This window comes from Furipterus horrens, unplaced genomic scaffold (assembly GCF_987537825.1).
Source record: "Furipterus horrens unplaced genomic scaffold, mFurHor1.1.pri manual_scaffold_6, whole genome shotgun sequence".
Classification (NCBI taxonomy): Eukaryota; Metazoa; Chordata; class Mammalia; order Chiroptera; family Furipteridae; genus Furipterus; species Furipterus horrens.
In genome coordinates this window covers 68,006,380-68,024,648 of record NW_028327176.1, presented here as the reverse complement: position 1 = coordinate 68,024,648, position 18,269 = coordinate 68,006,380, and the positions used below count along the sequence as shown (strand labels likewise).

Genomic DNA, 18,269 nt, shown 5'->3' with positions numbered 1-18,269 from the left:
GGGTGGGCAGGATGTGGGGAAGCAATAGGGGAAAAAGTGGGACAACTCTAATAGAAAAACAAACAAAAATTTTTAGTGGGGGAAAAAAATGAAAGCAAATTAAATTAATAAGTGAGTCAGCAAATTCCCCCCACCCCCTCAAAAAAACAAAAAAACTTCACATGTAGGAAAGTGAACAAAAGAAAATGTGAAGTATGGAAATGCAATATTAGTTAAAAAAAAAAAAAAAAGAAGGAAGGAAGGGAGAAAGGAAAGGAGGAGGGAGGATGGAAGGAAAGGAAGTAATTAAATGGAAAATGGACAAAGAATACAAAGAGGGAATTCACAGAAGAAATTCAGAGCCAACAAGTACTCAAAAAGATGTTCATTTACACCTTTAATCATATAAATGAATATTAAAAATAATATATGATCAGAGTCACAAAAATGTAAAAGGTTGGTAATAGTCATTGTTAGGAAGGATTTAGGGGAATAGGATGCTCTCATATACTGTTGGTAGTTCAACATTTAAATGTACACTTAAAATTTAAACTGTGTGGTAATAGGGAAATATGAGACACCACTTATCATCCAATAGAGAAATTGTTAAATATTTGAGTTTTAGTACATTCCTGCTGTGGCATCCTTTAGCTATAGATAATTAACATCGATGAAAATTTATTAAAACTTTTTAAAAGGGAGATTGCAGAACAATATGTATAATATGCCGATTAAGTAAAAGTATATTCTCCAAAGAAAAAGGTCTCAAAGGAATCACACTAAGTATTTATAATAATAATATTATAATATTGACTAACTGGTTGGTGTGAATCCTTTGAGACCTTTACCCCTGATGAAGTGTAAATGGGGGGGGTACTTTACAATGAACATGTACTGCTATTTTTAAAAGAACTTTATTGAAGTATGATTAACATAAACTGCACATATTAGTGTCCAGTTTGTTTTGACATTGCATACATTCGTGAAACCAGGACCACAATTTCCATCACCCCTAAAAGTTCCCTTTTGTGCCTCAGCAATCCCGTTTCTTTTTTAAAAAGATCTTATTTATTTTCTTTTAGAGAGGGGGAAGGGTGTAAGAAAGGAGAGAAACATGTGAGAGATACATTGATAGCTTGCCTCTCACATACATTTAGATTCGCAGGCCAGCGCTTAACCCACTGAGCCACACTAGCCAGGATCCTCCTTTTCTGAGCCAACCTCTGTCCCCTAGCAACCACTGACCTACTTTCTGTTACTATAATTTTCCATTTTCTAGAATACTATATAAATGAAGTCATACATTAGGTTTCTTTCAGCATAATTATTTTGAGGTTCATACATGTTGTTGCATGTATCAATAGCTTGGTCGTTTTATTGCTGAGTAGTATTCCATTGTATGGATCTAGCACAATTGGTTTATCCATTCACCTGTTGATGGACATTTGAATTATTTTTAGTTCTTGTCTATCACAAATAAAGATGCTATGAACATTTGTGTACAAGACCATATGCTTTTTCTCCTCTTGGGTAAACAGCTAGCAGTGGAATGACATAAGATAGGTGTATGTTTAGCATTTTAAGAAGTTGCCAAAGTGTTTTCAAAGTAGTTGTGCCATATTACATTCCCACCAGACAGAAATATGGGGTTGAGGCACTAAATGTGTGGTCTCTTCACCATCATGAGGCGAGTTAATGACAGCAACCATCTCACGGGTGTAGTTCAGAGTTTGGCATAATTCAATCAGATTGGCCAGCTGAAAGGTGTATGGTTTATTTTAGTCACAGATTCATCTGAGAATCTGATTAATGTCACGGCCCGTTTGGAGTTTAGGAACACGCACACACACACACACACACACACACACACACACACATGTCATCCACGTCTGAATGGTCATAGCCTGAATAAGAGATATAACACTAGGGATGGAAAGCAAAGCACTAGAGTTCAAACATATTGAAAAGTTACAATTGTTGGGACCTGGTACGACTGGGAGAGAAGATGATGCCCAGATTTTACGTACTAGATGATGGTGGTGACAACTGAGTGGAGGAGTAGCTCTGTTGGTTGCTGCCTGTGACTTGCCTCCCGGACACAAGGTGAAGCTGTTCGGAAAGTTGTATTTGCACCTTGTCTGAGTGGAAAGACTTCCGGCGCAAAAACATATACATGTAGGTAAAGTACCAGGAGCAGCTGTAATTAGCAGGTGTAATCAATAAATATCCATTCCAGATGAGTCACCTCACAAAATAAAAAAAAACCTAATTCGCCACCTACCTCTAGAAATCCCATCCCAGAATATGCGCAATTGCGTCAATGTTGCTGACAAAACTCCGCCTGACCCAATTCTGAGCATGCGTATTATCCTATCTGCTGCCGCTCCCTTCTCTGGGCGTCTGGACTTCTTTCCTCTCACCGGCCCCGCCCAGGCGGCTGCCCGTGACCTGCCCGAGCGCAGGGAACGAAAAGCCGGAAGGGGCAAGACAAGTATAGTAAGCAATGGGGCTGTTTGGAAAAACCCAGGAGAAGCCGCCCAAAGAACTGGTAAGGGCTACGGTGGCGGCAAACGAACGGGTGGATTTGCGTGGGGCGTAGTGGAGCTGGTAAAGCGACTGGACACTCTCCCACCCCGGCTGGCCACGAACCGCTCAGCCGCCATTTCCGGGGCTTCCCACTCGACTGAGGGGCCAGAGGGAGAGTCTCTAAAGAGACGGCTGTGGCGAAAGAGAGCCTTGGTACCTCAGCACTCATTCCTCAAGGGAGCCCAGGGCTGGAATAAGAGTTCCTCAACCTCGGCACAGGGCGCCAAAGCAGCAACGTAGTCCTAGCCTCGGAAACCCCTTTCCTGTGCGCGTTGGTACGTCCTGCCCGGAACTTTTTCCCTGGTGCAGGCCCCGCCCCCTTACGCCCGCCTACGGAAGAGCATTGTTCCCGGTCTCTCGCGGGAAGGTTCAGGCAACTGCCTACTCTTCCCCGCCTGTTCTGCTCTATTGAGGCGGCGGCTCTGTTTTCTCCTTCCCGTGTCCTACTGCATTATGTTGACCCGACACATTAATTATAGCAAGACTATACTCGGAAGAATGTAGGGAAGTTAACTGTCCGTGGCTTCGAATTCTGATCTGCCTGTAAACTGAGATAATGTGTAGTGATTAAGAGTGCAGAGTCAGTCGACCTAAGTTTGAATTCTGGTTCCTCACATATCAGCCTTGTGATCTATTACAAGTTCATTTCTTTGTGACTGTCTTGTCTGTCTAGTAGAAATGATAATAGTATCACTTCAGAGTCATTGAAGGTGAAAGGATGTAAAGTTCTAGCTAGCAGGGCTACCTAGAGTTATTATTATTTTAATTTTGAAAGAGAGAGAGGAAGGGAGAGAGAGAAACATGGATTTGTTGTTCCACTTATTTTTGCATTCATTGGTTGCTTGTGTGTGCCCTGACTAGAGATGGAACCTGCAGCCATGGTGGATCAGACCTAAGCGCTGACCAGCTGAGCTACTTGGCCAGGGCCTAGCGTTAATTCTTTATACATTTTACAGCCTTTCTATCCAAGTGCAGCCCAACAGCATCAGCATCACCTAGGAGCTTGTTAGAAAACTCTGGTTCTATCACAGACCTGATGAATAATAATTTGAATTCTGAAAAGATCCCTAATATCCTTTATTTAATAATCTCACGTATTCATCTGTGGCAGGCATATTTTTAAAACCAATGCCATGCATCATGAAGTTGCTAGCATGTAATGTGTTAATTTTGATTACATTTGTTAATCATCAGTTCTAGAAAAGTAGTTCTTTCAGGCAGTGAAGTATTGAAAAATCAAGATCCTAGAGAAGAGGCAAGCTTAATTACATGAGCCAAATTATTTGGGACCACTTCCCCGGAAGAGAGCCTCTAATTCCAAATGCAGTGGTTGAGAAACTGAGAATTTGAGTAGAACTTTTGAGAAAGCCCGTGGTTAGCGGGTCAAAAATTGGAGTTCACCAAGGATAAGGGACTCAGGTAAAACCCATGGCTTTTGGTTGGGACTCTGATACATTTTAGCAGTAGCAGTGAGCAGTAAGTAAACTGAAGTCAGGCTTCAAATGATCTCTGTCTCTGATCAGATTCATTTAAGCTTAATTAAGAACCAGTTCCCAGTGCTCTTAAGTTAGATGTTTACCAGAAGCAAATGTTAAGTCTTCTCTGGAAGAAGATAACATCATCCAGAGACTTAGATTATCAAGCAGATTTTCAGGTACACTGTTCAGAATTCAATTTTATAAAGAAAAAGAGACATTGATCCATAGGAAATCTATATATTCTGGATAAAAGTCTTCATAAATGCTTTTTATTTGTTACCATTCATATGGTTACAAATATATCCTCCAAATTTGTGATCTTTTTCCTTTTAATGGTGTCTTCTGCGTAACGAATAAAAAATTTTAATTTCAACATAGATAAAACATATCAGTCTTTTTCCTTTGTGCTTATTGATTTTTGGTCTAGTTTAAGAAATCCTTTCCTAATCTGAAATCATAAAGGTATTTTCCTGTACTGTCTTTTTAAAAGTAAGACAGTTTTGCCTTCTATAGTTAAGTCTTCAATCCACCTGGAATTAATTCCAGTGAATGATGGTAACAGTCAATCATTTTGTTTTCTATTTGGCTTACCATTTGTTGCCATGCTATTTATGGAAAATACTGTCGTGTTTGTTTTCGTTTCTGTGCCTAGTTTGCTTGGCATGTAGTACATGCTTTATGAATGAATTCGAATGAAGTATATATCTTGATAGTGTGAATAATCTGTAGATCCCTTATGGTTTTCACAGCATATTATCTAATTTACAAATAGGTTTTTCTATATACTGTAGTCCTTGTTTATGTTCTGTTTTATTTATCAATTATAAATTTTCTAATTTATTACTAAAATTATTGGTTGTAAATAATTGTCCAATTTCCTTTTTATCTTTTCAGTTTCCTGTTGTTTATTGTGATCTTTACAGTTGAGACTTATTTGACTTTCTTGAGCTTTTTGTCTTACACTCTACAGTCAAACCTCAGTTCTTGAACTTAATTCCTTCCTGAAGGAATTTATATTTAGAGAGAGGAGAAGACAGGGGGAGAGAGAGGGAGAGAAACATCCTTTGGTTACCTCTCTCGCCTGCCCAAGGTGGCTCCCAGCCTGGGACCTGGCCTGCAATATTTCAGATTCCATTTGTTTATTAATGTTATATTGGGAAGCAGTTAACTTTTGTATATTAACCTTCCATCCTAAAATCTTGCTATACTTATTGATTCCAGGAGGGTTTTTTTTTTAATTTGATTCTTTGGGATATGTAGTTTTTCATTCAATTTGCTAACACTTTGTTGTGGATTTTTGCATCTATGTTCATGAAAGATACTGGTCTGTAATTTTTCTTTCTTTTAATGTGTATCTAGTTTTGGTATTAGGATATTACTGGCTTCACAGAATCAGTTTAGAAGTATGCTCTCATATTTTTTCAAAGATTTTATAAAGAATTGTTGTCATTTCTTCCTTAAGTGTTTGGTAGAATTGACCAGTGAAACCAGTTGGGCCTGATACTTCCTTTGTTGGAAGGTTATTAATTCCTGATTTTTACTCTCTTTTGGATCAGTAGTGATGACCCCTTTTGCATTTCTGACATTGGTAATTTTGTCTTCTCTCTTTTTTTCTTGGTTAGGCTGGCTAGAGGCTTCTTAATTGTATTGATGTTTTTAAAGAGCCAGATTTTGGGTTCATTGATTTTCTCTATTATTTTGCTGTTATCAATTTCATTGACTTCTCTTTTTTTGTAATGGCTATTTATTTATTTTTACATTTTTTTAAGTATATTTTATTGATTATATTGTTACAGTAGTTGAAATATTTTTCCCTTTTGCTCCCCTCTGCCCAGTACCCCCCCTTCCCTCCAGCAATCCCACGCCCCTTAGTTCATGTCCACGGGTTGTGCATGTAAGTTCTCTGGCTTCACCCTTTCCTATATTATTCTTAACTTCCCCCTGTCCATTTTGTACTAACCGATTATGCTTCTTAGTTCCTGTACCATATCCCCATTTCTCCCCCTCCCCCCTCTCAACTGTTAACCCTCCAAATGATCCCCATACCTATGATTCTGTTCCTATTCTGGTTCTCTTAGTTGGATTTTGTTTTTATTTTTTAGATTCACTTGTTGATAGCTGTGAGTTTATCATTTTAGTGTTCATAGTTTTGATCTTCTTTTTCTTAAATAAGTCCCTTTGACATTTCATGTAATAATGGCTTGGTGATGATGAACTCCTTTAGCTGTACCTTGTCTGGAAAGCAGTTCATCTGCCCTTCCACTCCAAATGATAGCCCTGCTGGATAGAGTAGTCCTGGTTGCAGGTTGCCTTTCATCACATTGAATACTGCTTGCCAGCCCCTTCCTGCCTGCAAAGTGTTCTCTGAGAAATCAGCTGATAGTCCTATAGGCACCCCCACTGTAGGCAACTCTCCGCTTCTCTCTTGCTTTCCACAGGACTCTCTTTATCTTTCACCTTTGGCATCTCAGCCATGATGCATCCTGGTGTGGTCCCTTCTGGGTCCAGCTCGCCTGGGACCCTCCATGCTTCCTGGTTCTGTATGTCCATCTCCTTCACAAAATTTGGAAAGTTTTCCTCATTTTTTTCAATTCTTGCTTCCTGATTCTGCACTGGTTGACTGTTTTTTTCTTCCTTATGTTCCAAATCATTGATTTGAACCCCAGTTTCTTTCCCTTCACCATTGGTTTTTGTGTGGATGTTTCTTCGTTTAACTTAGCATAGCCTTCACTTCTTCTCTCACGCGTCTGCCATACTCAAGCCTATCTGTTAAGCCTGTGAGCATCTTAATCACCAGTGTTTTGAATTCTTCATCTGTTAGGTTGTCTATCTCCTCATCAGTGAGGTTGGCTATCTCCTTGTCACTTAGTTCTCCCACTGGAACCTTGATCCGTTCCCTCTTTTGGGCCATACTTCTCTGTCTCCTCATTCTGACAGGCTCCTGTGTTTGTTTGCTTCCGCGTCCCAGGTAGAGCTGTAGCTCCTGTTACGTTGTAAGGGGCGGAGCCTTAGGGATTCGTCAGTACAGGGCGACCTGTTTCACTACATTGTGGCACTGTATGTGGGGGAGGTGTCCGAGAGGGAGCAATGCTGCCTGCCCAGCACGCACCCCTTTTCCAGGCACGTCTTTCAGTTCCGCACCACACTGGCGCCCCTCTAGCTGCTGCCCTGGCCGTCGTTCCCAGAGTGGGTGGGTCTGTGGACATTCTAGGATCGTGGGGGCACTTAAAACTAGTGGACTCTGCCGAGACAGGGGTAGTTTCTGCCTCCACCCTAACCTCTACTGGTCTGCACAGTCAGAATCAATGAGGTTTGATTATCCCTGGTGCTGGGACCATGAGCTGCTAGGTCCGGTGAGGAGCTGGGAACGCTCCCCAGGTGTCCCTCCTTGTTTTAAAATGTGTGACTGCCGGTCTTCTGCTGTCGCCGCTGATGCTGCCACCACACCGTGTTTTCTCCGCCCCGGCTCCGCCCCTCCTACCTGTCTGGATGAGTATTTCTTCTTTATATGTTTGTTTGCTGGACTTCCATGCAGTTTGATTTTCTGGAACTTCTGGTTGTTTCTAGTTTTGAGGTAGTTGTATTCCTTCTTAGTTGTGAAGGGAGATGCAGCGTGTCGACTTCTCTAATTTTTATTATTTCTTTCTTTTTGCTTACTTTTGGTTTAAATTACTCTTCTTTAATCTTTTAACGTGGAACTCTGGCCAGTGTGACTCATTTAGTTGGGTATCATCATGCGAACCGAAGGGTCGATGGCTCAATTCCAGGTAGGGGCACATTCCTGGGCACTTATGGAAGGCAACGAATCCATGTTTCTCTTTCACATTGGTGTCTCTCTCCCTCTCTTTCTCCCTCCCTTCCCCTCTCTAAAATCAAAAATAAAATAAAATGTTTAATCTTCTAAGGTAGAATCTTAGATTATTGATTTTAGATCTCTCTTCTAATGCATACATTTAATGCTATAAATTAGTTTCTCTCTAAGCAATGCTTTTGCTGCAACCCAAACATTTTCATAAATTGTATTTGTTTTAGGTTTTATTTAATTCAAAATACCTTAAAATTTCTCATGAGACTTGTTTTTTAATCCTCACCCAAGGATATTTTTTATTGACTATAGAGAGAGAGAAAGGGGAAAGGGGAGAGAGAGAGAAAGAAACATCAGTGAGAGAGAGAGAAACATAAATGTAAGAGAGAAACATTGATAGATTGTCTCCTGCACCTGCCCAGACCCGTGATGGAATTCGCAACCTGGGTATGTGCCCTGACTAGAAATTAAACCCACAACCTTTTGGTGCACAGGATGACATTCCAACCAGCTGAACCACCTGGCTAGGGCATGCGACTTTTCTTTGGCCTATGTGTTATTTAGACACGTACTGTTTAATATTCAAATATTTGGGGATTTTCCAGCTATCTTTTTGTTACTGATTTCTAGTTTAATTTCATTGTTGTCTCAAAACATACTGTCATGGAAACCAAGGCAGGCTCTTGTCCTGCAATTGGAAGAATATATGAGGCAAGGTTGGAATCTCCAACATTTTCTTTATTGCAGATATTACAGTATTCACACATACCTTCCACCATTCGCGTGCTAACCTCCTGCCGCTTACTGCTTATATACAATGCATAGACAAAGCCGGCTACCAGCCAAAATATGACATCAATGCTTATATAACTGAGTGCGCTACGCATGCAAATCTAATTATTATCTCTAAGCAGCCCATGCCTAGTCATCTGGGGTGAGGGAGCCTGACAGACTCTATTGTCCTCACACATATTTTGTATGATTTCTAGTCTTATAAATTGGTTAGGGTTTGTGTGTTATGGCCCAGAAAGTTGTCTATCTTGAGGAGTGTTCCATTTGAACTTGAGAAGTATATATGTATTCTGCTGTTGCTGGACAGAGTGAGTATTCTATAAATGTCAATTAGGAACTAGTTGATTAATAGTACTGTTCAAGTCAGCTGTGTCCTTATTGATTTTCTGCCTGTTCCATTTGTCAACTACCCAAAGAGAGTTGTTGAAGTCTCCAATTATAATAGTGGATTCATCCATTTCCCCTTTCAGTTCTATTAGTTTTTGCCTCAGATATTTCAGTGCTCTGTTATTAGGTACATCTGCATTAATGATTGTTAGGAATTTTTAATGAATTTTGTATCATTATAATGTCCCTCTTTAGTTTTGATAAGTTTTCTTGTCCTGAAGTTTGCTTTGTCTTAATATAGCTACCTCTCTCTCCTTCCTTCTTTCTTTTTTAATTGAGGTGAAATTTACTTAACATTAAAAAAAACATTTTACCCTGAATAATTCAGTGGCATTTGGTACATACCTAGCATTGTATAGCCACCCCCTCTATCTAGTTCCAAAGCATTTACATCCTTGCAAAATAAAACCCCATACCCTCTATGCAGTACTGCCCATTCTCTTGTCCCCCCAGCACCTGGCAACTACCAGTCTACTTTCCTGTTCTAGATATTTCTTATAAATGGAATAATGCAATATATGACCTTTTATGTCGGGCTTCTTTCATTTAATAAAATGTTTTCAAGGTTCATTCATGATGTAGCTCGTAATTCTTCTTTCTTATGGCTGAATAATATTCCATTGTATGCATATACCACAACTTGTTTATCCATTCATTCATTGATGGAGATTTGAGTTGTTTCAATCCTTTGGGTATTGTGAATAGTGCTACTGTGAACATTTGTGTACAGGTATTTGAGTACCTATTGTCAGTTCTTTTGGGTATATACCTACAAGTAGAATTGTTGGGTCATGTGGTAATTTGAAAAAAATTTTATAAGAGTTTATTTGAGGCAACTGATGACATATGCCAGGGAACAAGATCTCAAATGCTCCAGAGAATGACAGCAGAATACTCATGTTTAAAACAAAAATTCTCTTGAAAATTTTAATAACATTTAATAACAGTAAATTATTTAACTTTTTCACGGTCTGTGAAGTTTTTGTTTTAAAGTTGAAATTTATTTAAAAGTTCTCATATAAACCAATCAGACATAAATAAACTTTTGTAATGAACTCTCAAACAAATCTTTTTAGAAAGGTTTTATTTATTTTTCTTAGAGGGGAAGAAAGGGAGTAAGACAGGAAGAGAAACATCAATGTGAGAGAGAAGCATTGATGGGTTGCCTCTTGTACATGCCTCAAATGAGGACCGAACCTGCAACCCGGGAATTAAAACTGCGACATATTTGCTTTGTGGCACAACCCCCAACCAACTGAACCAAACTGATCAGGGCTCAAACAGATCTTTTTATATTTTTCTCTTGGATGAAAATAGAATTACTATGATAGTATTGTTTTCTTTTTTTGTTCTTTTTTATGGTTATTAGCAAACCTTGATTTTTATCACTATTAAAGGAAGATAGAAATGTGATACTTTAAATATTCTTTTCAACTTCCTATGAACTATTATATAGTAAAAAATTATTTGGTACTAAGTGTTTTTATGTTCAAATTCTAAAAGTAATTTTTAGTCCCAAGTAAACTTGGTACTCCAAGATTTTTAAAAAAAAATTTGTATTGATATTTACACAGTAAATATAATTTTAATCACTAAGTTATTTCTCATCACTGAGACGTGTGCTTTTTTTAATCCTTGGGCATCTTGGATCATCTGATGTTGACAGACCCCCTGAAGTGGGTTTCTATGTTTTCTGTTCTTCAGTTTTGGCTTGCTAGAAAACTGTGGCCTGACTCGGGCTGTCAAGAGCAGTATCTTCCCCTTCATCTCCACTTTCTTCTACTTCTTCAGTGTTGCAGACCTCTGACCAGCAGAGTCCACGGCGTTGTGAATGAGGGAATAAATGCACAGCGACTGCAAGAATCCTGTGGAGAAGAGGGGACAGAACTGGCCACTTTCTAGAGGAGAAAGCGCAGTTTGCCCCTGCCTTATCAGGCTTTTATTGATTTCTTAGGTGGATTACATCCAAGAAAATTGTGAATCATAGTGCCCATCATTGCCTTATATGATTATTACTTTTACATATTAGAGAAAAGAATGTTACACATGCATGGATGATAAGGATAACTTGTCTAGCCACATCCTGTTCATAGAAATTGGCCCAGAATAGGCCCTAAGAGACTGGTTCAAGGTTACACGCTGAACATCTGTTGTTTTCAGCCCAGGATGAGGGAGTCCTTTAGCAGAAAGCAAGCTTTTTAACTATTATAGAAACACAGGCCTGGTCCCCCACGGGAAAACCAGTGTGTGGAGTGGGGTCCTGCATGCCACCATGCTCCCAGTGGTTTTCCACTCTGGGGCTGAGCTACATTTGCCACCACCAAGCACTCCAGCTTCCCATACTACAATGTCTTCTGGTTCAGGAGTTTTCCTTCTCTCTCTCTCTCTCTTTTTCTTTTTCTCTTTCTTTTTTGAAGGTTCATGTTCTTCAAGCATATTTTTAGGACAACCATAACTTAAATATGTTCTTTTCCCACAGTCAGCACTTTGATTTATCAAAAATAGTTTTGTCTTCAGATGAACTCAGCTGCTCTTCCATTGTTAATAGCAATGCTTGCTTTTATCACTCTACCAAAAACCTGTTTGTTGTTTATTACCCTGGTACAGTTTTGTGCAGTTTTTATCCAAAAATAAAATAAATGCAATCCCTTTACTCTTCCTGGTATTTTTATGTCTCATTATAGTAACCTTTAGAGCTTTGCCATACTTGAAAAATATCCGGTATAAGACACTGTTGGTCAGGGAAAAGGGCAAGTTGGATACATACATTGTGACCAATCCACCACTCATTTCTTCAGGTAAGACTGGCCAAGAGATCAGAAGAACTGGGGCCCTTAGCCCAGTTGGGAGACAACCCAGACTGTTCCTTACAGCGGCCTTGGCATCACAAGTGCTGGAAGGGGTCAGGTGCTGCAGATGAGAAGGTAGCAGCAACAAAGCCTCTTCTTAGCTCTCCGGGTAATTTTTAATGCACCCTTTTCAGGAATTCAAAACTGTTTTCACAGTAGTTTCACCATTTTATAGTCCCACCAGCAGTGTACAAGTGTTCACTTATGAAACTGAATCAAAATTTGGGTTCACTATTTAACTTTTGAGGTTTGGGGTGTTTGTCTAACAGAGAAGGTGAGAGTGGCATCTAAAAGAAGTTTTTAAAAATACCATCAATGAATGTTTTTAATATTACAAGATAGAATTTGAAAATATTTATTTCAAACAAGGATGATTTGAAGTAGTTTATGAGGCTGTTTTTTTCATAATTCTTTCAAAAGTCTATTTAAAATATTTCTTGAAATTGGTTATATTTGTACATATTGTAAAATTCAAAAAGCCACATAGTGTATCCTAATGTACAGTAAAAAGTAAATCTCCCTTTTACTCCTGTCAATTATTTAATTCTTCCATTGATATTCCATAATGCATGAACATACAAATATCTATCTCTCTTCTCCCACCTCCTTCTCTACCTCCCCTTCTCTTCCCCTTCCCTCTTTTCTTTCTCCTCTTCCTCTTTTTCTCTAGTTCTCTCTTTAACATATGTAATGTCACTCTGTGCATGCTTATTACCTTGCTATTTTCACTTATATTTTGAGAATTAATTCCATTGGTAGTCCTTATTGTATCGCCTTTTTCTCTTTAGTTGAAACATTAGTTGAAACATATTGTCTGCTTATGGAAATTCTCTAATATGTTTAATAATCTCCTATTAATATATATTTTGGCAATTCCTAGTTTTGCTACTGCAAACAATGCAACACTGCATTTTTACAAAAGTCATTTTGCCTTTGTCATCTATTGTCTTAAATTGAATACTCACCCCTTAAGGAGTATGAGTAGTTAAATACTATAATGATTAACTTTAAAACAATCATTTCTTAACGAATTTTCTTTCAAGATTCTAGATTCATTTAGTCTCATAACATCAAATTAAAAATAGCTATAATCATAAATAGATGTAATAAGGTAGTTTATTTCTTTGAATTAGACTTTTCTCAATACTGATAAACGTGTAAAACCAAATATGGAAGGAAGTGCATTGGATGCTGAGGTTGATATAACACTATAGCAACTAACTTAAAGTTCTATCTTTCATGAGAACAGATAGATTTTATTCTCATTTATTAATATTAGTGAAAGTTTTAATTCAAACCTACATGATAAATATATACAGTAGTCCCTCTCTATATCGCAGTTCACTTATCGCGGCCTCACTGTATCACGGGATTTAAAAAATATTATATTTAATTATCTATCGCGGATTTTTTGCTATATCGTGAGATTTTGCGGTACTCTATACGTATGTTGTTAAAGTTACTTAGGTTGAAGAGTGTAGAATATGCTTAAGAACATAAGTAAAGTTTATGAAAGTGTGGAAAAGGTTAATAAGGGAATGGGAAAGGTTAATAAGGGACTGGGAACAGTTTATAAGTGTGTGGGAAGGGTTTATAAAGCCTTAAAATATATATAAATAGTAAAATAAATGTAAGGTTCCTACTTCGCAAATCTTCACCTATCGCGGGGGTGTCTAGAATGTAATACCCGCGATAAGTGAGGGAATACTGTATTATCATATTTTTTACATCTGTGGAGTACGATATTAGACTTATTTGAAGGATTCTGCTACTGAAAACATGCTTAAAGGCACTGGTTCATTCTGCTTCATTATAAGGTTTAAATTTGAATTGTGAATCTTATCCTAGGCATTGTTCCTGGAACTCTAGTAACTGCTACAGTTTGGTATTCCTCATAAGTGCAGTAGATTGGCTATCTTCAGCAACTGAGAGTAGAAATAATGGGAGCCAATAAGTATTTTTCCATGAAAATAAAATCTAAGTTAAACATATATTTAACTGCATAAGAAACAGGATTCAGCGTAACTCACTGACTGATAATTTGTTGTCTTGTATATAATAGGTGATATATATTTTTCTGTAATCCTAAATTAAATAGCTTTACACATCAAAGTTACTAGTTTAAACAGAAATTATTTAACTAAATCTATTTTTGTACCCCATTTATTAGTTTGTAATGAAGGACATTTTCTTTTGTTTAGTTCCTTACTGGCTTTTGTTTTTACTCAACATAAAATGCCACTGCTCCTTCCCCACCTGGATAGTGAATAGTCATATGTTGTTCCTTGCAGATTTCTTCAGGTCTCTGCTCAAAAGTCACTTTAGCAGTTGAGCTGTCTTTTATCACCTATATAAAATAGTCTTCCCCCAGCTGCCCTCCTCCTGTTTTTCTTGCTTTATTTTTCTCCCTAGCACTCATTTTTTGATATAGTATACATTATGTTTATTTGCATTTTTTTTCTCATTAGATTGTAAGTTCTTAAGGTGGAATCTTTCTTTCGTCTCCTGTTATATTGCTAGATTATTAAACAATGCCTGGCACATATCAGGTGCTCAGTAAACATTTGAATGAATGTATGAGCCTTGGGTTTCCATTCCTGCCATTTCTAAAAGTTCTAGTTATATTATAATATTGTCTTTAAATTTATTCATATATAACCTGAAAGAATTTCTAGTACTTACAAATCATCTTTTGCGGTTGTGAATCAATATTTTATATTTTTTTAATCATGAGTTTAAATACTTGCTTAGGATATAATTTTTGACATACTGTAAATATTGTATTTAAATAAAATAATTGCATCAATCATTTAAAGTATCACAGCAATTTGATTCCCATCAATATTTATTTAAAATATACATGCACAAGTTCTTATTTATAATTGGATATTTCTCATTATTCTTTTTCTCCCTGAAAGGAGAATTTCTTCTAATATAATACTTTTATGCTTAAAATAATTTAGTAATCATCCTATTCTTGAAATAAAAATATGTACATACCTTTTATGATAAAAGCAATCAGAAAACTAGAAAGAGAAGGGAACTTTTTTAACATGATAAAGAGTGTGAAAAACTACAGTTCACATTATACTAAACTGTGAAATACTGAAAGCTTATTCCAAAAGATTAGAAACAAGAAAGAGGTACCTGTTTTTGCCACTACTATTCAACATTGTACTAGAAGTCCTAGCCAGAGCAATTGGGCAAGAAAAAGAAATAGAAGGCATCCACTTTGAAAAGGAAGAAGTAAAACTATGTATTTGCAGATGACATGATTCCATATACAAAAAACTCCAAAAACTCCTCATGTACACAAAAACCTAGTTATGCCCAGACCTGTGTACAGGCTCAGTTGGTTGGGCATCCTCCCTCCCGCAAAATGAAAGGTCAGCGCTTTAATTCCCAGTTAGGGCTCGTGCCTGGGTAGCATATTCAGTCCCCAGATGGAGCACATACGAGAGACAATAGATCAGTGCTTCTCTCTCACATCGATGTTTTTCTCCCTCTCTTTTTCCCTTGCTTCCCTTCTCTCAATAAATAATAAAATCTTAAAAAACTAGTTATTAGCAAATTAAGTGAAGTTGCAGGATTCCATGATAAACATTAAAAATCAGGTTTTTTTACACTAGCAATGAAAAAATTAAAAAAGAAATAAGGAATAACTTTAACCAAGGAAGCAAAACATTTTTGTACACTGAAAACTGTAAAACATAGCTGGAAGAAATTTCAAGTTTATAGATTGCAAGACTTAGTATTGTTAAGATTGAAGTACCACCCAATATAATCTTTAGATTCGGTGCCATGGCTATCAAAATTCCAAATAGAAAAGTTTGATCCTCAAATTTATATGAAATACAATAAGCTCCGAATAGCCAAAACAGTACTGAAAAATAAATTTGGAGAATTCCCAGTCATATAGGCCCATAGAATAGAATTGAGAGTCCAGAAGTAAACCCATATGTGCATGGTCATTTAATTTTTTTACAATGGTGCAAGACCATCCAATGAGGGTAGGATAGTCTCTTCAATAAATGGTGTTGGGACAAATGGATATCCATGTGCAAAGGAATGAAGCTGGATTCCTACCTCACCCCATATACAAAAATTAAGTCAAAATGGATCAAAGACCTAAATTAAGTCTTTTTCATAAAAGCATAAACTCTTAGAAAAAAACATAGGGCTAAATCTTTATGACCTCCTATTTGACAATGGATTCTTAGCTGTGACACCAAAAGTACAAGCCACAAAATTAAGAACAGACAAATTAGAATTTATATAATTAAAAGATTTTGTGCATCAACTGACGTTATCAAGAAAGTGAGAAGATAACTTACAAAATGGGAAAAATATTTGCAAATCATATATCTGATAAGATTCTAATATGAGAATATGTAAATAGCTCACCACACAACTCAATAACAAAAAGACAACTGAACTTAAAAATATAGACGACAGACATTTCTCCAAAGAAGATGTACAAATAGTCAACAAGCACACGGAAGTTAAATCATTATGCAAATGAAAATTAAACCACAACCTGCTTAACAGGCCAGCAGATTGATTATAATAAAAAATAATGGAAGGTAACAAGTGTCAGCAAGGATGTGGAGAAAAAAGAATCTTTGTATGTTGCTGGTGGGACTGTAAATTGGTGCAGCCCCTTTGAAAAACAGTTTTGGATTTCCTCAAAAAGATAAACATAGAATTACCATATGACCCAGAAATTTCACTCATAGGTATACTCGTATACCCAAAAGAATTGAAAATAGATACTCAAATACTTGGACACAAATGTTCATAGTGGCATTGTTCACAGTATTGAAAACATGGAAACAACCCAAATGTCTATCAACAGATGAATGGATGAACAAGTTGTGGTATAGTCATACTTAAGCCATAAAAAGGACTGAAGTATGGATACATGTTCAACATGGATGAGCCTTGAAAACATTATATTAAATGATAGAAGCCAGACAGAAAAGGCCACATATAGTACGATTCCTTTTATATGAAATATTCAAATAAGAAGATTAAAAGAGAGAAAAAGTCAATGGTTGCAAAGGAATAAGGGAAGGGGGACACAGGGAGAGATTATTTAAAGGGCATAGTGTTTTCTTCTGACAAGTTAAAAAAGTTTTGAGAATGGGGAGAATTGATGATTGCACAACATTTTGAAGACCCTAAATTCTGCTGAATCGTAGTCTTTAAAATGGCTAATTGTGTTATGTGAATTTTTAGTTAAAAATGTATATATACTGCCCTAGCCAGTGTGACTCAGTTGGTTGGAGCATCATCCTGTATCCAAATGGTTGTGGGTTCAATCCCTGGTCTGGGTACATACAATCCCTGGTCTGAGCATGTACGGAAGGGAGCCAATGGATTGAAGTTTCTTTCTCTCCTTCTCTCTCTAAAAGCAATGAAAAAGTCCTCAGGTGAGGATTTAAAAAAGTAAATTAAAAAATGTATATATACCTAAGATTAAAAATTTTTTTAAATTGTATAACCAAACAGCTTTAAGTGCTTTATTATTTCTTCTGGGTGGAGTTATTATAGTTGTGCATAATAAATGTTTTACAGATTTTGTTATATAATGACTAATTAAATGATTAAAAGTCAAATTTATTTGAAATACATCCCCTCCTAATGGTATGAATTTTTTATGCCATTTAGTTCCTGTGTCCATGAATGAAGGCTAAGGAGTTCAACATCAATATTATTCCTGTTCTATTTTATTATAATATTATTTTTAACCTTAAATTTCACAACCAAATATGAACCCTGATTCTCTTGATAGGCTTTTTGGTAGGATTTCTGGTAGTGACCATGGCCACTAGGGTCTCCAGCTTTTGTGCTTGCAGCAAAGGAGGTCAGCTACCAGAATGGTCTGGTCATACTGGATGAGAATGTCTTTGATCTCCTTCTTGGAAGCTTGTCCACATATTTTTGGTAATAGGCCACCAGAACTTTGAAGGTGGACTGGCAGCTTGCGTAAATCTGGGCCGTGTGACAACTACAGTTCACCGGGACACAGAGCCAGCTGATCGTTCCTTGCCCAGAGGCAGAACAGGCTCCCTTAGCTTGTATTGCAGCATGTGCTTGGATCATGTCCAGGGAGCACCCATTCATCTAATGAGGCGGTTGCTCCTTTTGCAATGTGCCACGGCTCTGGCAGTTTTTTTGTGTCCTAAGTCCTTCGCCAACTGCAGAAAAATCTTGGATGGCACAGCTGTGGGTGCAGATACCTGCATTGTGTGGCACTGCAACCAGAAAAAGTCCTAGTTAATGTTTTCTTAGACTCAGGCTGAGAAACATTGTTAATATAAATAAGTAGATTGTAATGGACATTTTGTTATGACTTTGTCACTCAGTTCTTTGGATTTCTGTGTCATATGC

At 37.3% G+C, this 18,269-nt stretch overlaps 1 protein-coding gene and 1 pseudogene across 4 annotated transcripts in view; one reads left to right on the top strand and one right to left on the bottom strand.

Annotated features, from left to right (window-relative positions):
* The first annotated feature begins 2,377 nt into the window (after positions 1-2,377).
* Positions 2,378-18,269, top strand: part of CHMP3 (charged multivesicular body protein 3) — a 75,680-nt gene continuing 59,788 nt past the window's right edge. The window contains exons 1-2 of one of the 4 annotated variants that reach the window (XM_090281689.1): positions 2,416-2,527; positions 11,826-11,951. In XM_090281689.1, the coding sequence (XP_090137815.1) occupies positions 2,483-2,527; positions 11,826-11,951 (171 nt within the window). In that variant the 5' untranslated portion in view covers positions 2,416-2,482. The other 3 variants (XM_090281693.1, XM_090281690.1, XM_090281692.1) reach the window with 3 other exon arrangements.
* Positions 10,613-11,817, bottom strand: LOC150006393 (zinc finger CCHC-type and RNA-binding motif-containing protein 1-like; annotated as a pseudogene).